Here is a 19204-nt window from a genome sequence, read left to right on the forward strand (position 1 = left end):
CATTTTGGTGAAGGGGTCGGGCTTCAGGAGACAAAAAAATGCTGTATTCTGTGTATAAGACGCACCCCGATTTTCAGCCTTTTTTTAGACGAAAAAAGGTGCGTCTTATACTCCGAAAAATACAGTAAATAAAATATTTTCATCCCTGTAGAGAATTTCATCTATCTATGGTTTGGAATTTTTATATTATATTCTGAAAGGATAATCCTGATTGTTACCCCGGTTTTCTAGATGAGCAGCAATCTCTTCCTGATTAAATGTTTCTGGTGAATATATTGTTGGTTATTAGCTCAAGGAAGATATTGAACTGTTTTTTCCACATTTCCCACTTTTTAAAAACTATTCCAGCTTTCACTATCCATTGTATAAGTATTCAATCATGTTTAGGTGGTTTGGATTTTTGTCCGATTATTAGTCTTTTTAAGTTATAAAAAACTAATTGATTGATTGATTGATTGATTGATTGATTATATTTGTATGCCGCCCTTTTCCCCCGAAGGGGACTCAGGGCGGCTCACAATTCAAATTAGGGAAGGGAGTACAGACAAAAAAAATAAAACAAAACATAACAATGCATAATTTAAAAACACACAACAGTCATACCATTCGAGACCAGGGCAACAGCTCTTTAGCCCCAGGCCTGTCGGAACAGCCAAGCTTTAAGGGCTTTGCGGAAGGCCTGGAGGGTGGTGAGGGTTCGAATCTCCACGGGGAGTTCGTTCCAGAGGGTCGGAGCAGCCACAGAGAAGGCTCTCCTCCGGGTGGTTGCCAGTCGACCTTGGCCGGCGGATGGAATTCGGAGGAGGCCTAATCTATGGGATCTAATCGGTCTAGTGGAGGTGATTGGCAGCAGGCGGTCTCTCAAGTACCCAGGTCCAATACCATGAAGGGCTTTATAAGTGACGACTAGCGCCTTGAAGGGTATCCGGAGACCAATAGGCAGCCAGTGCAGCTCGCGGAGGATAGGTGTTACGTGGGTGAACTGAGGTGCACCCACGATCGCTCGCGCGGCTGCATTCTGGACAAGCTGAAGTCTCCGAATGCTCTTCAAGGGCTGCCCCATGTAGAGCACGTTGCAGTAGTCCAGTCTAGAGGTCACAAGGGCACGAGTGACTGTTGTGAGGGCCTCCCAGTTCAGGTAGGGACGCAACTGGTGCACCAGGCGAACCTGGGCAAATGCCCCCCTGGTCACAGCCGACAAGTGGTGTTCAAAAGTCAGCTGTGGGTCCAGGAGGACTCCCAAGTTGCGAACCCTGTCTGAGGGGCGTACTGTTTGACCCCCCAGCCTGAGAGATGGAACACTTGGCCAATTAGTAGGAGGAAAACACACCAGCCACTCGGTCTTATCCGGATTGAGTACAAGCTTGTTAACCCCCATCCAGTCCCTAACAGCCTCGAGGCACTGGCACATCACGTCAACCGCTTCACTGAGTTGGCACGGGGCGGACAGATACAGCTGCGTATCGTCCGCATACTGATAATAATGAGGCAATCACACAAACAATATTCAGTTGAATTTGCTGACCAAATGAGCCCTGTATTTTAGGGCCAATTTCATTTGAAGCAAAATGGAAGCAATAACCTAAAACATACTTTGAAGTAAAATATAATCTATACCAATTTAAAATGTACATATGAGTCTAGCACCATTTTCCTGTTTATGGGGGGAAAACCTAATCATTTGGTTTAGAATCTTGTAATCTAGATACTTTTTATTTCTAGATCACTTAAATAAACTATAAGCATTCCTATTATACAATGTTCTGAGTAAAATGGTTAAATAGTAACTTAAGCTACTTTTAAGAGGCGAATCAAGAATTGTGCTACATTTTTCACAATATTAAAAATGGATAATGGAAGGAGATGTCCATTGATGAGCTGATGAATATTTGGAGACACGGGAAGTTTCCTATGAAACCAGTTCATATAGGAGCACTGAATAACCACCTTGAATGCTTAATGTAAAGATGATATAGAACCAAATAACGTGCACTTTTACACACTCTAGCTGTTGTATAGCATGCAAGGTAAATCCTGCCTGAAGTTTAGTTGCTAAAAGTTGTGATAACCCACAAGTCTCTAAAGTTTTGCATTAACAATTCAGAACCAATAAATTAGCATGAATGTTAATGCAATGCTAAGTAGCCCTTCTGCATAACAGGAGTAAATAAATGTTGGCAAATTTATTTTTCTTTGAATAACTCATTTCTTTTTAAAAAGTTTGCGAAAGGAACTGCGAAAGCTTCTTTTTTGTTCTTGCCGTGTCGGATGACTGCTGAAAGACGTTTGCTCATTGTCATCTCTGCAAGAGAATCGGATATCTTCTAAATGCATATCCTAAAAAAGGAAAAAATATATTCTCATTCAGTGGAACAAAAGCAGTTGAGAAAATAAACCTCTGTAGGAAACCTTTAAAGTTTGTTTTAAAACTTATGAAGTAACAGTAAGAAACCTTTTAGTCTATAAATGCTGGCAAATCACAGTTCCCAGGAGCCCACTTGGCACAATGAAGACTGCTACACATCACAAGAATCCAATATTTGAGAATTTGGATAAAAAGGGCTGAAGAACAGTCTGTTAGAGACTAGTGCAGTGATGGCGAACCTTTTTTTGGCTCGTGTGCCATAAGCAGGGGGAGTGCAGGGGGGTTGTGCGTGGGCGTGCCACAGGCATAATGCAATGTGCGACACACCCCCAGCACGCATGACAGGCACTCCTCCCCCCCATTTTTGGCATGCTTTTTTTGCCCTCCCCAGACGCCAGAGGCTTTATAGAAGCCTGGGGAGGGCAAAAATAGCTCCCCCCCCCGCAGGGGCTCTCTGGAGGCTTCAGGGCCTTTTAGGAACATTGACAATTGCAATTACACTAGTACCCGGGATGGTGAACCTATGGCACGCGTGCCACAGGTGGCACACGGAGCCATTTGTCAGGAGCCATTTTTAGTCCTCCGGAGCCTTCAGGGACCTTCAGGAGGTTTCCCTGAAGGCTCCACAGGATGAAAAACAACCCTATGAGCAAACTGGAAGTCACTTCCGGTTTGCTCATAGGGCTGTTTTTAGTCCTCTAGAGCCTTCAGGGACCTTCAGGAGGCTGAAGGCTTTGGAGGACTAAAAACAGCCCTATGAGCAAACTGGAAGACACTGTGTCTTCCAGTTTGTCCGTTAGGTCTTTTTTTGTCTGGAGCCTTCAGGGAAGCCTCCGGAAGGCCCCTGAAGGCTCTGGAGGGCTTAAACTGGCCCTATGGGCAAACTGGAAGTCCGTTCCTGAACTTCAGGTTTGCCTGTAGGGCCGTTTTTTTGCGCTTTTGGGGCCTGGGGGAGGGGCCAGGGAAGATGGTTTTTGGGCTGGCGGGGGAGGCTGTTTTTGCCCTCCCCATGCTCCTGTAAAGCCTCTGGAGCCTGGGGAGGGCAAAAAATTGCTTTAAAAAAGGCTGAACTCAGCTGGCCAGAACGCACATGCACACTGGCCAGCTGACAGGGCAATGCCTCACGTGCCCTGACAAATGGCTCTGTGTGCCACCTGTGGCACCCGTGTCATAGGTTCACCACCCCGGGACTAGTGTAACTGCAATTGTCAATGTTCCTAAAAGGTCATAGGAACCAAATCTAGTTTAAAGACTAGGAATTGCTTCACAAAAGTCTGTTTCATCAAGAGCAGCAAAGTTTATCTTCTCTCTACAAGACTACCTCCTGCATTTCTAGCAGGAAAGCAGGCAGGAATCAGGTGTATCTGTCTGCACATATATTCTCCAAAGGCCTGCACAACCCTGGAATAATTAATAATAATAATAGTTCCTCGATAGTTAATAATAGTTACTACTATTATTAACTCTTCATCTTTATAATCTAATCATCTGGTTTAGAAAGGCTCACCTCAATGTCACAGTAAACACCTGGCAGCAGCAAGGAGCATCTAAGCTAAGGCAAATGAATTTGTCAAGGCATGGCTGATGTTTGTAGCAGACTGTAAGATCAATCTTAAAGCAGCAAATCCTTAGAAGAGCCTACGTAAAATTGAACAGTACAACTTATTTGCAGGCATCTCTTTCTCAATTCTTTCTCAATTCTTATTAATGCTAATTCTGGTTTCTCATGGTGTCCCAGTCTGTATTCAAGACACGTAGAGATATAAATTGGCCAATCGTATTTTCTCATCTTACACTATGTGCATTCAATCATGATTAACTTTGTCATAAAGATGCAAACAGATTCAATCACTAAACCACAGTTTATCATGTATAGGGGTGTTGTGTGAAGTAATCCCACCATTACTGTCTATACCATTCAAGGAATTAGAAACATTCTTTAATTTGGCATCATTTTAAAATAAATTTAGAAAAAATGGAGCATAATCTTCAAGAAAATGGGTGTCTAACCTTGGCAACCTTAAGACTTGTGGACTTCCAATTCCTAGAATTCCCCAATCAGCATGGGGGTTGGAGTCCTTAAGTCTTAAAGTTGTTATGGTTGGACGCCTCTGATCTAGGCAGAGGCAGGAAGATACTCTGGAGACTGCTTTCAACTAGTACTCCAAACGCAGGGTTCATGCAACTACTAGCCAAAAAGGACTAACTGGATGATATCCCTGAGGGACACCACCCTGACCCCTCCCGTCTTTGCCTTTGAGTCAGTAGCCCGCTTACGTGTTTCTCAGACCCTGGTGGGAAGTGGGTTTGCCCTGGCCTTTTGCTCTCCTTACTTCTACAAAGCTTTGCTTTTCACCCACTCCTCGCTGTGGAGGAAAGTAGTTCCAGTGGGAGCTCCTGGAGGTGGCAGAGGCCTCATGGGGCTGGAAGCCTCTCTCCTGCAAGTTGGACAGCCGACTCCCACTGCTGCTCCTTGTGCTATATAGCCTTGTGCTGATGCCTTCAGACCCACTCCGGGGAAACTCCTTCAAGGATTGACTCAGTTGTTTGCCCTTGCTCCGAAAAGCCTCACGCTTGGAGGTGCTGCTGCCAATGTGCTCTAGATCACTGCTCTTGGGAAGCAATTGCAAAGTGCGCTGTGCCTTCTCTGGTTCCTTTGTGAAGTTCACAGGTCGCAAGAAGCAGATGTCAATGCTAGATTCAGAAGAGGCTGGTGAGCAAGATTGAAGGATAGCCAGAGGTTCTTTCTCATAGAGTCCAGGAATGGAATATGTATTTCCTTGGTATTCAAAATCTTCAAAATCAGAAGTAAAGCTTCTGCTGTCTTGGAGAAGCTCCATGGTAGCTTTGTGAGATTTCTCCTGGTTTTCTTTCATATCCGATGAAGTAGCATTGAACTCCATATCTGCAACAGGCTGCAGAGAAGCCGCCAGAGTCTTCAAGTCCTCCTCATTGAACTGAGATGGAATTAAAGCACTCTCTGGTCTGCCATGCTTTCTTCCATCAGCTTCCCACTCACATGGTTTCCCTGGGATGTTTGCCATTTCTTGTTGACCCTTTTTTATGTGTGACATCAAATGCCTTAAAAGAGTGGTAAGAGAATTACAGGTAAACAAGATGAAGCAAACACAGTGTTCCTCCTCTCCCCCAAAAGAGATGAAAGCTCCATTTTGGATGATTGGATTAACAATTTTCTGGGAGCTCCTTGCCATTCAAGTAAATTAAGAGGTGTCCCCCCCCCCCACAAGCAACTTGCTAATATTTATTTTCTAATATGAATAATTCACAAGGATTTGGAGAATAATAGCAGTTAGACTTATATACCGCTTCATAGGGCTTTCAGCCCTCTCTAAGCGGTTTACAGAGTCAGCATATCGCCCCCACAGTCTGGGTCCTCATTTCACCCACCTCGGAAGGATGGAAGGCTGAGTCAACCTTGAGCCGGTGAGATTAGAACCGCTGAACTGCAGATAACAGTCAGCTGAAGTGGCCTGCAGTACTGCACCCTAACCACTGCGCCACCTCGGCTCCTTAAATAATAATAATGTATATTATTAAATAATGTATATTTCTTTTTACTATCTTAGATTGAGTTATCTGTGAACAAAATCTGAAAGAATTGTGAAATATATTGCACCAAAAAGTTTGCAAAACATAAGAATAGATAAGAATAAAGAAGCTGAAGATGATGCTATAATGTACATTCCTGAATCATTATCTTCTGATGCTATCTTTGTACTCACATAGCAGTTGTTCCAGAAACAGAGGCTGATGGGAATGGATGCACTGTCTCTTCAGAATGGATTCCACTATTGTGAAAGGAAGCTGCACTTGGTGTTGGAGATGCTGCTTGTCCGCTGCTGGGACACTGAGTGGCGAGACCTTTATATAACTTTATGAAGGAAGATCTAGTAAAACAGACATGTAATACGACTGTGAGTTCAACTAGAATGCAACCACACCAGTTTTTCTAGTTAGCAAGGAACTACCCTTGCATTTTCAGCAACAGATAGTTTCATATCGATAATGCTTGAAAACCATTATCACTGATCTAAAGTCCCATGTAAGGATTAGAAATATGATAAATATCTAGATCACAAGCAACTTCCTCTTTCATTAACACAAATAGATTTTTAACTCATATGCAGGCCAAACAACTAAGGAAAATACATTGCATATATCATAGGGAGAAAACAGGCTTATAAAATTCATATTTGGTACCAGAATACCAAGTTCCAGCAACCAGAGCCTGGGGCAAAAGAAACACAAAAAGAATTAAAGAATTCTGAATGTATTATGAGCTTCTTTCTCCGATCTACTGCAAATTACCATATTCTTCTAAGAAATCTACATGTAAGTTTACTTTATATTCCCAAGCCCCATATCAATCTACCACAAAAATACTTCATGCTCATTAACAAAACTATGTAAATATCAGCAGTACCGATACTATAATAGCAAAACAAACAGAAATTAAACTCGGTCTGATATCTAACAAGCTCTTTTGGAAGTTCAAGAACTGACCCTGCTTTTTCAAGAAATGTCATTAAATTATAACTGAAACAATATGATGAATCTCCAAGTGAAATATTAACACGTGGAAAAAAACCTAAAAAAGGATCCAGTTCTTGCAACGTAGATAGCAGATCCACCTGATTTTTCATTTATGTTTTTTTTTAACAATTTTGGCTGCAGAAATAATCCCAGGTGTAGGGAATAGTAGTGGCACTTTTTAATTTTCATTATCCATGCAGAACATGCACCAGGCTTTTCTTAAAATAGAACAATATCAAATTTCTATTATTCCTTCATATATTTCTGTACATATTATAAATAATTCCAAATAATTTATAGTATTATTCTTTTTTCAAAGATTCCAAAGGAATAAAACAATTAAAAGGAAAAAAATAATGGCTCTGTAAAGGCAATGTAATAAAGAAACTTAAAAGATCACACTGGTATTGAAGAGGAAGGAATTCCGCAAGTCAGTTGCCATCATGGAGAAATAGCAATAGCAAGTAGAATTATACACTGCTTCACAGTCCTTTATAGCATTCTAAATGGTTTACAAATGTGAATATATTGCCCCCAACAATCTGGATCCTCATTTTACCAATCTCGGAAGGATGGAAGGATGAGGCAACTTTGAGCTGCTCAGGCTCAAACTCCAGCCTGTGAGCAAAGTTAACCTGCAATATTACATTCTAACTACTGTGCCACCATGGCTCCTAAAGAGAAGTTCTTCAAGCTGGCGACAAAAAGGCTAGCCCCAGGCTGATGAAGTTGGAATGGCTCCGGAACAGAAGGGAAGCGTAAAGAGAAAGTGTGTCCATCCCTGACCCCCTTCCGACTTCCCAGGTCCCATTCCCGGCATTGTTCTTTATCAAGCAAAGTCTGGAGTATATTGAAACCAAATAGATTAGAAGTTACAAAATAAAAAAAAAAAAAAAAAAAAAAACAAAAAAAAAAAAAAAAAAAAAAAAAAAAAAAAAAGGGGGGGGGAACCCCCCCCCAAGAAAGAGAAGTCAATATACTCTCTAACATTAAACTCAGCTTCTCATTATTTTTAAAATCTTAAACAATGTCTTTACCTGCTTCCGCATATAAATTCTATACCTCCCATCCTGCCTTTACCCATGTCCGCATATATATTTTATCCTCATCCATTGCTCCTCTCATATTTACTCCACCCTCGTGTAGACTCTCCAGATAATCTTTCTTAACCTTGTATTCAAATAACAATTTATACAAAAATCAGCTTACATTCTGGATCAAGGTAATCTAATTGAACTTTCACTACCCTTCCATCTACCCCACACCACCCGACTCCATTCATCCCAAACCACAATCCAAGAAAACTACAATCTCCGCTCTCCTCGCCCCAAAGAATAGATCATGCGCAGTTTAAATTAAGATTCAAACAAGTCTTATATAAGTCCCATACAATATATGTCCAAATTCAGCACCGCTTCTTTCAGTCTCAATATCTCTTCATCGGTATACAGCTTTGTCATTTTATACCAGACAGGAGTCCTGAAATTTTATTCAAATTAAAAATTTAAGAAGTATTTTAAAGGCATAGCTGGATCTTTATTCTTTACTCTTCTGCCCTTCCGGAAGGGGAAAGCAACACCCTCCGCCTTGTAGCCACGTGTCCCGCTGCTTATCTTCTCCTTCTCCTTGTCTTTCTCCAAGTCCGGGTGAATCAGGAAGTCCCGCCTTCAGAGTTTTGTAGTAAAAGTCTCGGGCTTCGCAAACAGAATTGAGACGATATTTTTGGTTCTCAAATGTGACTGTGATACCAGATGGCACTTCCCATTTAGATTGTATCTGAGAAGCTCTGAATTTTTCAGTTAAGAAAGTGTAGTCTCTCCTTGCTCTTAATATTTGAGATGGTATTTCTTTAAAAAAATCAAGTCCTGTCCATCGATTCGCAGCCTGTTATTGTAGAACTTCTGTATTATCGCATTTCTGGATTCTCTTGTGGTGAAATATATAATTATGTCCCTCGGAAGCTGTCGTTGTTTTGCTACACACGAGTTCTGGCGATAAATTTTTTGAATCTGCCAATCAAAGTTAAATCCCGGACTTCCCACCGAACGTCTGAAAGCCTCAAAAAATGTCTGTTTCAAATTCTCCTGTTCCTTTTCACGCAATCCTCTGACTCTTATTGCAAACGCAGTCTTATTGTAATTTATCATAACGAGTTGTTTTTGAGCATTTTCAACTTCCTGTTGTAACGTTTGAATTTTAGATGTCAAATTAGAATTAGCTTTTTCCAAAAGTTCCAATTTGTCCTCCATTTCAGAAACATAGTCTGTCATAGCAGTCATAACTCTGATCATATCTTCCCTTGTTTGAGCAATCTTGGCGTCCAGTTTATCATATAAGTCCGATAAAAGTTGTTTAATTTCCTGTCTGAACTCTTTAAGGGTTTCAAAAAGAAATTCTTGCGTTAAGAGATCTCCAGTAGAGGGCGTGGGAGGCAAGGGCAGCGATTTTGTAACAATTTCTTGAGATGTATTATTAAGGAAATGCTTAGACTGCTTTGATTTGGGAGCCATTATAAAAAACGCACAAACAAACAAGCAAACAAACAAAGTCTCTGCTCCCCTCGGTTTTAAATGGGATACTATTTATAGACTTTTAACAGTTAATAAGGAGAAGTCTTCAGGAGAATAGAGCTGATTGAGTGTGTCATATATCAAACGCAGAAGCTATAAAATCGCCATCTTGTAACGCAGCTGGATAAGAAAGCCTTTTACAAAATTGAAGCTGGTATTTTGAATAGTAATAAGAAAAAAATTTACAACTTCAAGTTAATATTTGGTTTTGAAGCCATTTCAAAATTTATCTGCCTGCAGTTAATAAAACTCTATTGCCTGAATATGCAGCTTTAAGTAAAGAGGCTGAGTTCCCCTTTTATTTTGAAGTTTAAGGCTTGGCAAAACTTTCAGTGAGTAAACATTGTAACAAGACCGTTCAGCAGATTCATCACCATTTAACTTCCAGATAAGCAAGGTTAATGAAGGAGTAAAATTCTTGTAGAAATGAAACTAATTAAAAAGCTTCTGCTGGCCTATTGTGAAACCAAAACATATGATAAGCAATCTCTTTTGTTTTGAATTCTTGTGAATTCTTGTGAGAATTAACAAAAAGTATTCATTATTACCGGAGAAACCAGCCCGCTCGGCGCCATTTTAAAAGCCTCTAAGTAAATAATTTTTCGGAGGAGAAAAAGAAAAGAAGCTAAAATGTTGATAAACAATTATTGTCCACGGAAACGGATTCAGCTCGTGATAAGATTAAATCAAACAAAACTTTGAGCAGAGTGGGGGAGACCTACTTTGTCCTGCACAAGGCAGTTTGAAGTTCCCAGCACGGACAGCCGTTCTGCCTTGGGCTAGCCCCCCTTTCCTTGCAAGCACAAAAGCTGCAAAAATCGAAGAGCATTTGCCAGCAAAACAGTTTCTTCTTTCCTTCTTGCCTGAAGGATAAGAAAACCTGATAAGACGTCAGATGGAAGATCCTCTAAACAGGTACGTAGCCAGGAATTCGGAGGCAGCTGATTTTTTGCTGCCTCCACCAGCAAGCTCCTCCCAGGAAGCCCCCTCCCAGGAAGCCCCTGGGGGTGGGTGGGGGGGAGGGTGGAAATATAGACTCAATTTTCAGAACAATGAATGCACTTGGATACTGTTGCTTTCTTTTTCTTTTTTTTTCTTTTCTTCTTTCTTTTCCTTTTATTTTTCTTTTGTTTTAGTACAAAACAAATAGACCAATGAATACTAGAAATACACCGAAGCGAGGTGTAGAGGGAAAGAAGAGGGGGGAATTAAGAGGGAGTGAGAAGGGAATGTAAGGAGGGTGAGATGGTGGGAAGGGGAGAAAGGAATGGCTGAGGGGGAGGGGAAGTAGAAGAGGGGATTGTTGGAAGGGAGAAATGAAAGTTGGAGGGGTAGAAGGAAGGGTGTATGTAGGATAGAAGTGTTATGAGTTGTTTATTGCTTCTTTTTTTTTTAACTGCACAGTATTTAAGTGATTGTATAAAGGAAAATGAAAATGTAATAAAAGAATCTTTGATTAAAAAAAAAAGAAAGTGTGTCCATCTGGTGAGGAAACTTTGTTTTGGAAAAGACTGCCCCCCCAATTTTTTTTAAAAGTTACATTAAATCCAAAAGCAGAAGAAAATAAGCGGCGAGATTAACCTATATTGGATTGCTTTGGATAGTGTGTTTAATTTTACTTTGTGGATTGAAGTGCTTGCAACTTTTTTTTTTTAAAGAGAACGGATCAGTTTTTCTTCTTCTATTTCTTTATTTTTATTTTTAACCTATTAATTAAAATCTTCTTTATTTCAACAAGAACTTTTATTACTTGCTATTAATTCTATTTGAGAACTGTTTCTTTTAAGTTTGAAATAACATTAGAGAGTGGGAAGCAATACTGCCACTTGGAGGCTGGAGGCTTGAGTTTTTGAAACAATGCACTGTCCCTTTTCCTTTTGATCTCACTGACTTTGTATCTCGAGGCTTGGCAACTTGTTTATAGAAAGTGATAAGAAGCAAGGGCACAAATTGTTCTTACAGGTGCACTTTGAGAGTCTTACTGGCAGTGGGAGAGAAACAGAACCTTCTTTTTTGAAGATTATAAATGAACTTGTGTTTAAGCTAATTTAATATAAGAAGCCTTGAAAGCCAGAGTGGCAGTATCTACTAGCTTGTCAAAATGGCACAATATTCAAAAGAAACAATAACTTTGCAAAACATCTTGGCTGGAATTATTAGAAATAACAGAGAGAATTGAGAAGAAGATGGAAAAAATAGAGTTTATAATAGCAAAAAAATGATGGAGTCAGAGTCCCAAAAATTGAAGGGGAAAATGATTATAAAGACAAGACAACTGATTATTTTACCAGTGGAGTGAACGTGGTTGAAAGTGGAAAAAGGGAAGTATGGAAAAGGGAATTAGATCGACAGGAACTATACCCCGGATTTCAAGGCATGGAAGAAGAAAAAGGAGGAAAAACGATGGATTTAAGGAGAGAGAACTTCTCAGAACATGATTGACAACCAAAGATAACCGGATTAAAATAGCAGATGGAGGGCATCGAGATTACTTAAGTGATGCTACAAGCAACAAGCTGTGGAGAGAAGTCCACAAAAAATTTATTAAGGAAATAAATAGAAGATCAATTCCATAAATGACAAAAGAAATAAGACTGTATTATTACAGTCTTACAGGATACAGGTTGATATATGAAAGTTGATAATAAAAAATTAGTTAATTTTAGTAATTAGTTATTAGTAATTTAGTAATTTCTAGAGTGCTCTGTTAAATAAATAATTGATAAGGATAATAAAGTACATACATGTGTTGGTTTGATGAGAGGAAATTGTATATAAATAGCAAATGAATTTTTGTTAATAAATAATATCTATAACAATAACAATGAAATGACAAGGGATATAGTGAACAATATATACATGTACTGGTTTAATAAAAGGAATTGGGATATAAATTGTAAACAGTGATTTGGAAAGGAGAATCAGAAACCTTGTTATCAAACATAATTAATTTTTATTTAGAACATGCGATAAAGGGATAATGTTATTAGATGATATTAGAAATAATTAATGAAATGCTACTATGTCCTTGTGTTTTTTAATTTTGGATTATTTCATGTAAAAGGATGTTAAAACAACTACAGTCAAATGAGAAGCATGGTATGTTAATAGTAAGATATATAAAGATTTTTGATTTAAAATACATAATGTGATTTGAATTATAAGCAATGACTGTGGAAGAGATGCATGAAAGTTATTTGTAACCAATCGACACACTTCTACAATATTAGTGATTAGTAATTTAGTAATCTTTAGAGTGATATGTTAAATAAATAATTGATAATGATAACAAGGTACACACATGTGTTGGTTTGATGAGAGGAAACCTGATATAATTAGCAAATGATTTTCTATTAATAAATAACAATTATAATAATAACGATGAAATGACAAGGGGTATACTTAACAATATATATATGTCCTGGCTCAATAAAAGGTATTGGGATACAAATAGTAGCGACTTGGAAAAGAGGATTAGAAATTTTGTTATCAATCATAATTAATTCTTACTTAGAACATGTTATAAAGGTGTAATGTTATTGGATGATGTTAGAAATAATTAATGAAATGTCATTATGTGGTTGTGTTTTTCAATTTTGGATTATTTTATGCAAAAGGACGTTACAACAATTATAGTCAAATGAGAATTGTGGGATGTTGATAGTAAGATATATAAATATTTTTGATTTAAAATATATAATGTGATATGATAAGTAATAACTGGAAGAGATTCACGAAAGCTATTTGTAACCAATCGACACACTTCTACAATATGTAACGAAAGATTATTATTATTTTTTTTTTTTGTGTTGTGTTTGTCTGTTTAACCAAAAATAAAAAATTCTTTTTTTTAAAAAAAAAAGAAGAGCTGTGTCTTCATTAGTCCCATTATCCTGGGCTTTGTTCTGATCCAGTCTTAGCAAAAGCAAAAAATAGACTCCTTGTCACAAAAAAGCCCCTCTTTATTTACCTCTTGTGAATTGCATTCACCCACTGAAAAGTCCAGGCAATAGTCCTTCAAGGAGTTAACTACAAACCTTATCAGTTCCTTGCAATAATTGCAAGGCCATGAGCTCCCAGCCGAAAGGTTGCAAATTAAGTTCTGGCAAACAGTCTTTGTGGCACAAAACACAATGAGCAAAATCTTCAGAAATATGAACTGTTGTCTCCTACGACAACAACTCCCTTTTCCTTCTATTTATTCCCCAGCCAGGAAGGGGCCATTCAGTGTCCATGTATGCGTTGCTTCCCGAGTCGACTCCTTGCCCTCCATTGCTCACCTCTTCTAACTGCTCTGTGTATGCATGCATCTGGAACAACCCCCAGCTGTTCTTCCTCCTCACTCATATCAGCTTCCAAAGGCAGCTGCCTCTCCGGTGGCTGGGAAATGTTGGATGGCCCTGCCTCTATCTCTGCATCCAACACAAAGCATTCATCAGATCCTTCCCCAGACTCCAGCATTGGCCCACGTTCCTCCCCAACCTCCTCACTGTCTGAGTCTGCCACCAGCTCCGCTTGCAACTGGAGGGCCACAACAGGCCTCCACTGCTTTTATAGTGGGAGCAAGAGCACTTGCAAGAGATTGAGAATAACAAAGACAGCCAGGTTGTTCTTTACATAATCAGGTTATGGAATGTTTTTATGCCTTTTTAAAGGGAACTGTGATTACCCACAATAGTGCTAATGCTTCCCCCACTACTTCATGCATTCTATTAAGAAGCCGAGGTGGCGCAGTGGATAGAGTGCAGTACTGCAGGCCACTTCAGCTGACTGCTAGTTCAGCAGTTCAGCTGTTCAAATCTCACCGGCTCAGGGTTGACTCAGCCTTCCACCCTTCCGAGGTGGGTAAAATGAGGACCCAGACTGTGGGGGCGATATGCCAACTCTCTAAACCGCTTAGAGAGGGCTGAAAGCCCTATGAAGCGGTATATAAGTCTAACTGCTACTGCTATTGCTATTGGGAACAGCCAACAAAGCGCAGTATTGCTACTCTCAGATTCTGCAGTGTAGCAATCAACTAGGAGCTAGGAAAATCAGGTTAAAATTCACTCTGTAAGTCTCAGGATGATTCTGGTCCAGTCATTCAATCAAACTCTCTCTCAGATCAGTTGAGAAGCTCAAAGGAGAAGAGAGATACTATATAAACATCTTTTGCTCTTGGAAAGAAAGCTTCATAAAAATGCACAAAAAGGCTACACTCCGGCATCAAACTCACTTTCTCAGTTTCTTTCGTTTCTGTATTAGCAGATCTTCATTGCACTGGAAGAGAAGACTGTAATGAGAAATGAATACTCGCAGGCGCTGAACACAGACAAGAAGAAGATAATAATCTGGGTGCTCTTGCTCAGTATACTTCAGGATGTTCTAGTACAAAAGGAGGAAATCAGAATTAAATTTCAACATCTTCTCAGTTCATTTGAGATAAATCATAACATTCACCTTAAATGGATTACCAGGTCAAAAAACCCTTTTTCTCCCTGAGTAAAGTACTAGTAAAGTACTTGCTTTGAATGAAAAGGTTTTCAGTTTTGCGCTCTTATAGAGTCTCTTCATAGCCTGGGAAAATATCTTGAATGAAACCTTGGGCATGTAATGCCAGTTGCTATAATGTACATCAATGCTGGCTGGAAGTCACAATTTCCGTTCTTTTAATATCTGGAAGTTATAGGAGAAATGGACACTGATTGTCCAGTGATAGAGTAGTGGGCCAAATAAAGATTATTTGACCTACTGTTTTGCTATGGTATGGTTGAGGGAACAAAATATATATAGTTTGCTCTTTTGTTTTTACAAAAAGCCCACAAGAACTTTATTATCAAAAAATAGCAGTTTTGCTACTGAAGTTTGATGCTATTGTCTGAAGCCTTGTGATGCTAGGAACAACAAGAATGGGGTTGGGTGGCAGCCTTCAAACAGTTCCAAGCTAGATGAATTGATGTTCTGATTCAATATAAGGCAGCCTTCTACAGTCTTCTGAAAGGGCTATGGAGAGTTGTATGGTAAAACAGACCCTCTTCCAAAACACTGTAGCAAGGCGACACAACATATTGTAGCTTCCTGTATTTCTAAAACCCACATTATCTATGAAGAATTGAGATATTTCCTAATGTATAACCATTAACACAGGGATGGGGAACTTGCTTCTAGCTACTGTCCCTGATAGGATCTATAATACAACTGCATCTGGAAGGGCTAAAGCTTTCTCACATTTTAATTAAAGAAAGGTCAATTAAAGTTATTAGAACTTACTTGCAAATGAAGAAGATATTCTGGAATGCGTTGGACAATATGGAAGAAAAATAGGTAGAGATCAGACTTGGTTTCTTCCTCAATCTGTTGATGCGGGAAAGTAAAACAAATTTAAATCAGTTATAAATTAGAGATGAGTTCTGTTAAATGCAGAAATAGGTGCATATTTTTATAAACAATAGTCATTAAATTGATGCATGAAAACATGTGGATTTAGTATCTGTAACAATTAGTAAATCTATCACTGTTTACTTATTTCTAAATCTCTATGCTTAAAAGCACTGTTAAAGTTGGAGATAGGACTACCACAATGTACTCCTATGTGGATCAATCTTCAAAAACAATTCATACATTGTAAATTTATTGAAAATGAAACGCTAAGGATTTTATTAGAGATTGGACATTACATATGTGATTCTGTATTTTCATTCAGATAAGGCTAACTGTTCTGAATGTCTGTGAAGCTTTAATCTATAACTGTGAATGTGGAAATAGAAAAACAAAACATATGATATGAATGTAGTATTGTAGAACAAAAAAAAACAATGCAAAGTTTATAACCCTTGTGATGACAGAGATCCACCCAAAGCCCACTGTATGATCATTGGAATAGGAATGAGATCATTAACAAATTTAAGTTATTTTTCCCAAACCAGCAAAAATCTGATGGACATATGTTGCTCATCCTCTTGGTGGGATCTCTTTCAATAGCAGAAACATGTCCATATGTTCCTATGTGTCTCTAGCACTGCTCTTTCTTGCAATTCATGCAAAAATTCCATATCATTCACGCCTAAAGGGGTCTGGATCAGAAACAATTACAGTGTTTTCTCTTCAAATAATACAATTGCAGGAAACAAATTATTCAACAAACCAAAACTCACCTTTTTCAAAATCACCAAATGGATCAAAGAGATATATTCTGGCAAGTCCCTCAAGTAAGCAATATAATAATCCAAAAAACTGTTCTGAGAAGAGAAATTATGAAGGTTCCTCAGAATTCTTAAGCATGTGCCTGATACCAATTTCCTATTATCCTTAAATCTACAAATACAGGTCAAGAATAGGATTCTGTTTCTTTGGATTTTAGGTACAGGAAGCAATGTCACATATTATATCCTACCACACATTAAGGTAATTAGTATTCAAATATCTCCCTCCCTCTCTCCCCCCTCTCTCTCATGCAGTGATGGGTTCCTACCAGTTTGGACTGGTTTGGCCAAACCAGTAGTGGTTTTTGGCCTGGGTCACTGGAACTGGCAGAGACCCAGACCTGCCATGCCCACGAACCAGTTCTCCGGGAGGTGCCATAGATGCTGCCATCTTGTTTTTCGCTTCTGCCACGAGCGAGGCAGTAGTGCCTGCCGGAACCCAACCCAAGTGTATTTTAATAAGAGATTCCAAAAAAGTATCTATACACATACATGCAAACACATTGATTTGAGTCATTCATAGTACAATAATTCCTTGAACAAATATTATTTATTTTCCTTCAAAAAATACCTCATCATTGGTCAATCTGAGAAATATGTCTCCTAGGATTCCTTGTTGAGGCCAACTTAACACTCTTTCCTGCAAGGCATGAAGTAACTCTACATGTTGCTGGACCAAGTATCGCAAAGAATTGGGGAAGAAACTGCAATCAGAAAACAGGGGAAATTTTTTTTCACAGAGATACTAGTAAAAATACAGAATAACTTAGCTAAAATAATATCCAGTAGGAAAGCTGTAAGAGGTGTACAGATAGTCCTCAACTTACAACAGTTCACTTAGTGACAGTTCAAAGTTACAATAGCTCTGAAAAAAGTGACTTAGGACTGTTTTTCACACATACAACAATTGAACATTCCTATGGTCATGTGATCAAAATTCAGATACTTGGCAACTGACTCATATTAACAATGGTTGCAGTGTCCCTGGATCATGTGATCGCCTTTTGCAACCTTCTGACAAACAAAGTCAGTGGGAAAGCCAGATGAATTTAACTGTACCATGTGATTTGATCCTTTAGGTGTCATCTGACTGTATTACAGTTGGAATGAAGTGCATCAGATTGTATTTTTGGCTAAACTGTATCAGGATAAGAAGAGACCAACACTCATTTCATAGTGGTACAACTAAAGATTCTGTACAGCAGTTTCAGGTATGTGGTAGGATCAAGAATCCAGAGCTGTTCTGAGTTCTCATTAAACAAAAGTGGGAAACAGCAGCATTAAATAGGGCCTTGGGGGAAAGCTCTTCGTCATGGAATTTCTTTTTAAATTGTGGGATTGCTGTTGCCACAAAGGGGAATTCTGTCCACGAAAAACAGTTGGTAATTTATCCTTTCTGTGAAGAAATACTGAGAAATCATCCACCCAATTCTACTGCTCATAAATGTAGCGGAGAACTCTGAAAAGCCATTTGGACCCATCTCTATAATAATATTACCAATAAGATAAGGTCCCCACAGGCAGGTGACAGATGGCCAATGAAGGGAAGTCTAGAGAGAATGAAATACTGATGTTTTAAAAGAAAATGTGATTCTGGTACCCAAAGAAAATCATAGTATATAAGAAAGTACAAGGAATACTGTACCTTTCCTTTGTATTTCTTTTCACTTCTGTTCCTTGCAATGTGGATTTAACTTTCAGAATAAGAGAGAGGCTGACAACATACTTTCTTTCAGACTCTAGTAAATCCAAAGCAATATTTTGCCTTTTAGCTGTGACAGAACAAAGATAATTTTGGTTTGCTAGATTAAGACACTTTATCATGTCATTCTTTTTTTAAACAAACCCTCAATATAAGAGAATATTAGCAAACAGGAAAATCAAAGAGTTAACTAGCTGGCATTGCAATTTCTTTCAGAATACTGTGGTCTGCATTACAGGTTGTCCTCGACTTACAACAGTTCATTTAGTGACCACCCAAAGTTACAACGGCACTGAAAAAAGTGATGGATGACCATTTTTCACACTTACTACTACTGCAGCATCCTCATGGTTATGTGATCAAAATTCAGATGCTTGGCAACTGGCATGAGTTTATAACAGTTACAGTGTCTTAGTGTCATTTGAATCACCTTCTGTGTCCTTCTGACAAGGAAGGCAATGGGGAAGTCAGATTCACTTAACAATCTAAATAACAGTTACTAACTTAACAATTGCAGTGCCTCACTTAACAATTGTGGTAATAAAGATCATAAAATAGAGCAGAACTCACTTAACAAATGTCTCACTTAGCAACACAAATTTTGGGCACAATTGCGGTGATGTTGAGGAATACCTGTATTTTTAATAAGGAGGGAAGAAACTACTGCCTACACAGACCTGCAATTCAAATAAAAAGTACATATTTGTTTGCTTCTTGCTTCTATCTCTTATATACTATAATAGTCTGCATGGACTTCCAGTTATTTATAACAATAAAATAACACATAAAAAAAGAGAAGGATATAATAATATAGTCATGCTATGGTGTACAT

The 19204-nt window shown here is 38.7% G+C and overlaps 1 protein-coding gene across 1 annotated transcript in view; it reads right to left on the reverse strand.

Annotated features, from left to right (window-relative positions):
* Positions 1–2202: 2202 nt before the first annotated feature.
* The window catches only part of ARHGEF33 (Rho guanine nucleotide exchange factor 33), a 33447-nt gene continuing 16445 nt past the window's right edge, over positions 2203–19204 (reverse strand). The window contains exons 8-16 of the mRNA XM_032216077.1: positions 18316–18442; positions 17682–17684; positions 17242–17374; positions 16623–16706; positions 15739–15822; positions 14705–14853; positions 6109–6273; positions 4699–5446; positions 2203–2337 (exon numbers count right to left, since the gene is read on the reverse strand). Of these exons, the coding sequence (XP_032071968.1) occupies positions 2203–2337; positions 4699–5446; positions 6109–6273; positions 14705–14853; positions 15739–15822; positions 16623–16706; positions 17242–17374; positions 17682–17684; positions 18316–18442 (1628 nt within the window). The remainder of the gene's footprint in view (positions 2338–4698; positions 5447–6108; positions 6274–14704; positions 14854–15738; positions 15823–16622; positions 16707–17241; positions 17375–17681; positions 17685–18315; positions 18443–19204) is intronic.

Source organism: Thamnophis elegans, chromosome 4 (genome assembly GCF_009769535.1).
Source record: "Thamnophis elegans isolate rThaEle1 chromosome 4, rThaEle1.pri, whole genome shotgun sequence".
In the NCBI taxonomy this organism is placed as follows: domain Eukaryota; kingdom Metazoa; phylum Chordata; class Lepidosauria; order Squamata; family Colubridae; genus Thamnophis; species Thamnophis elegans.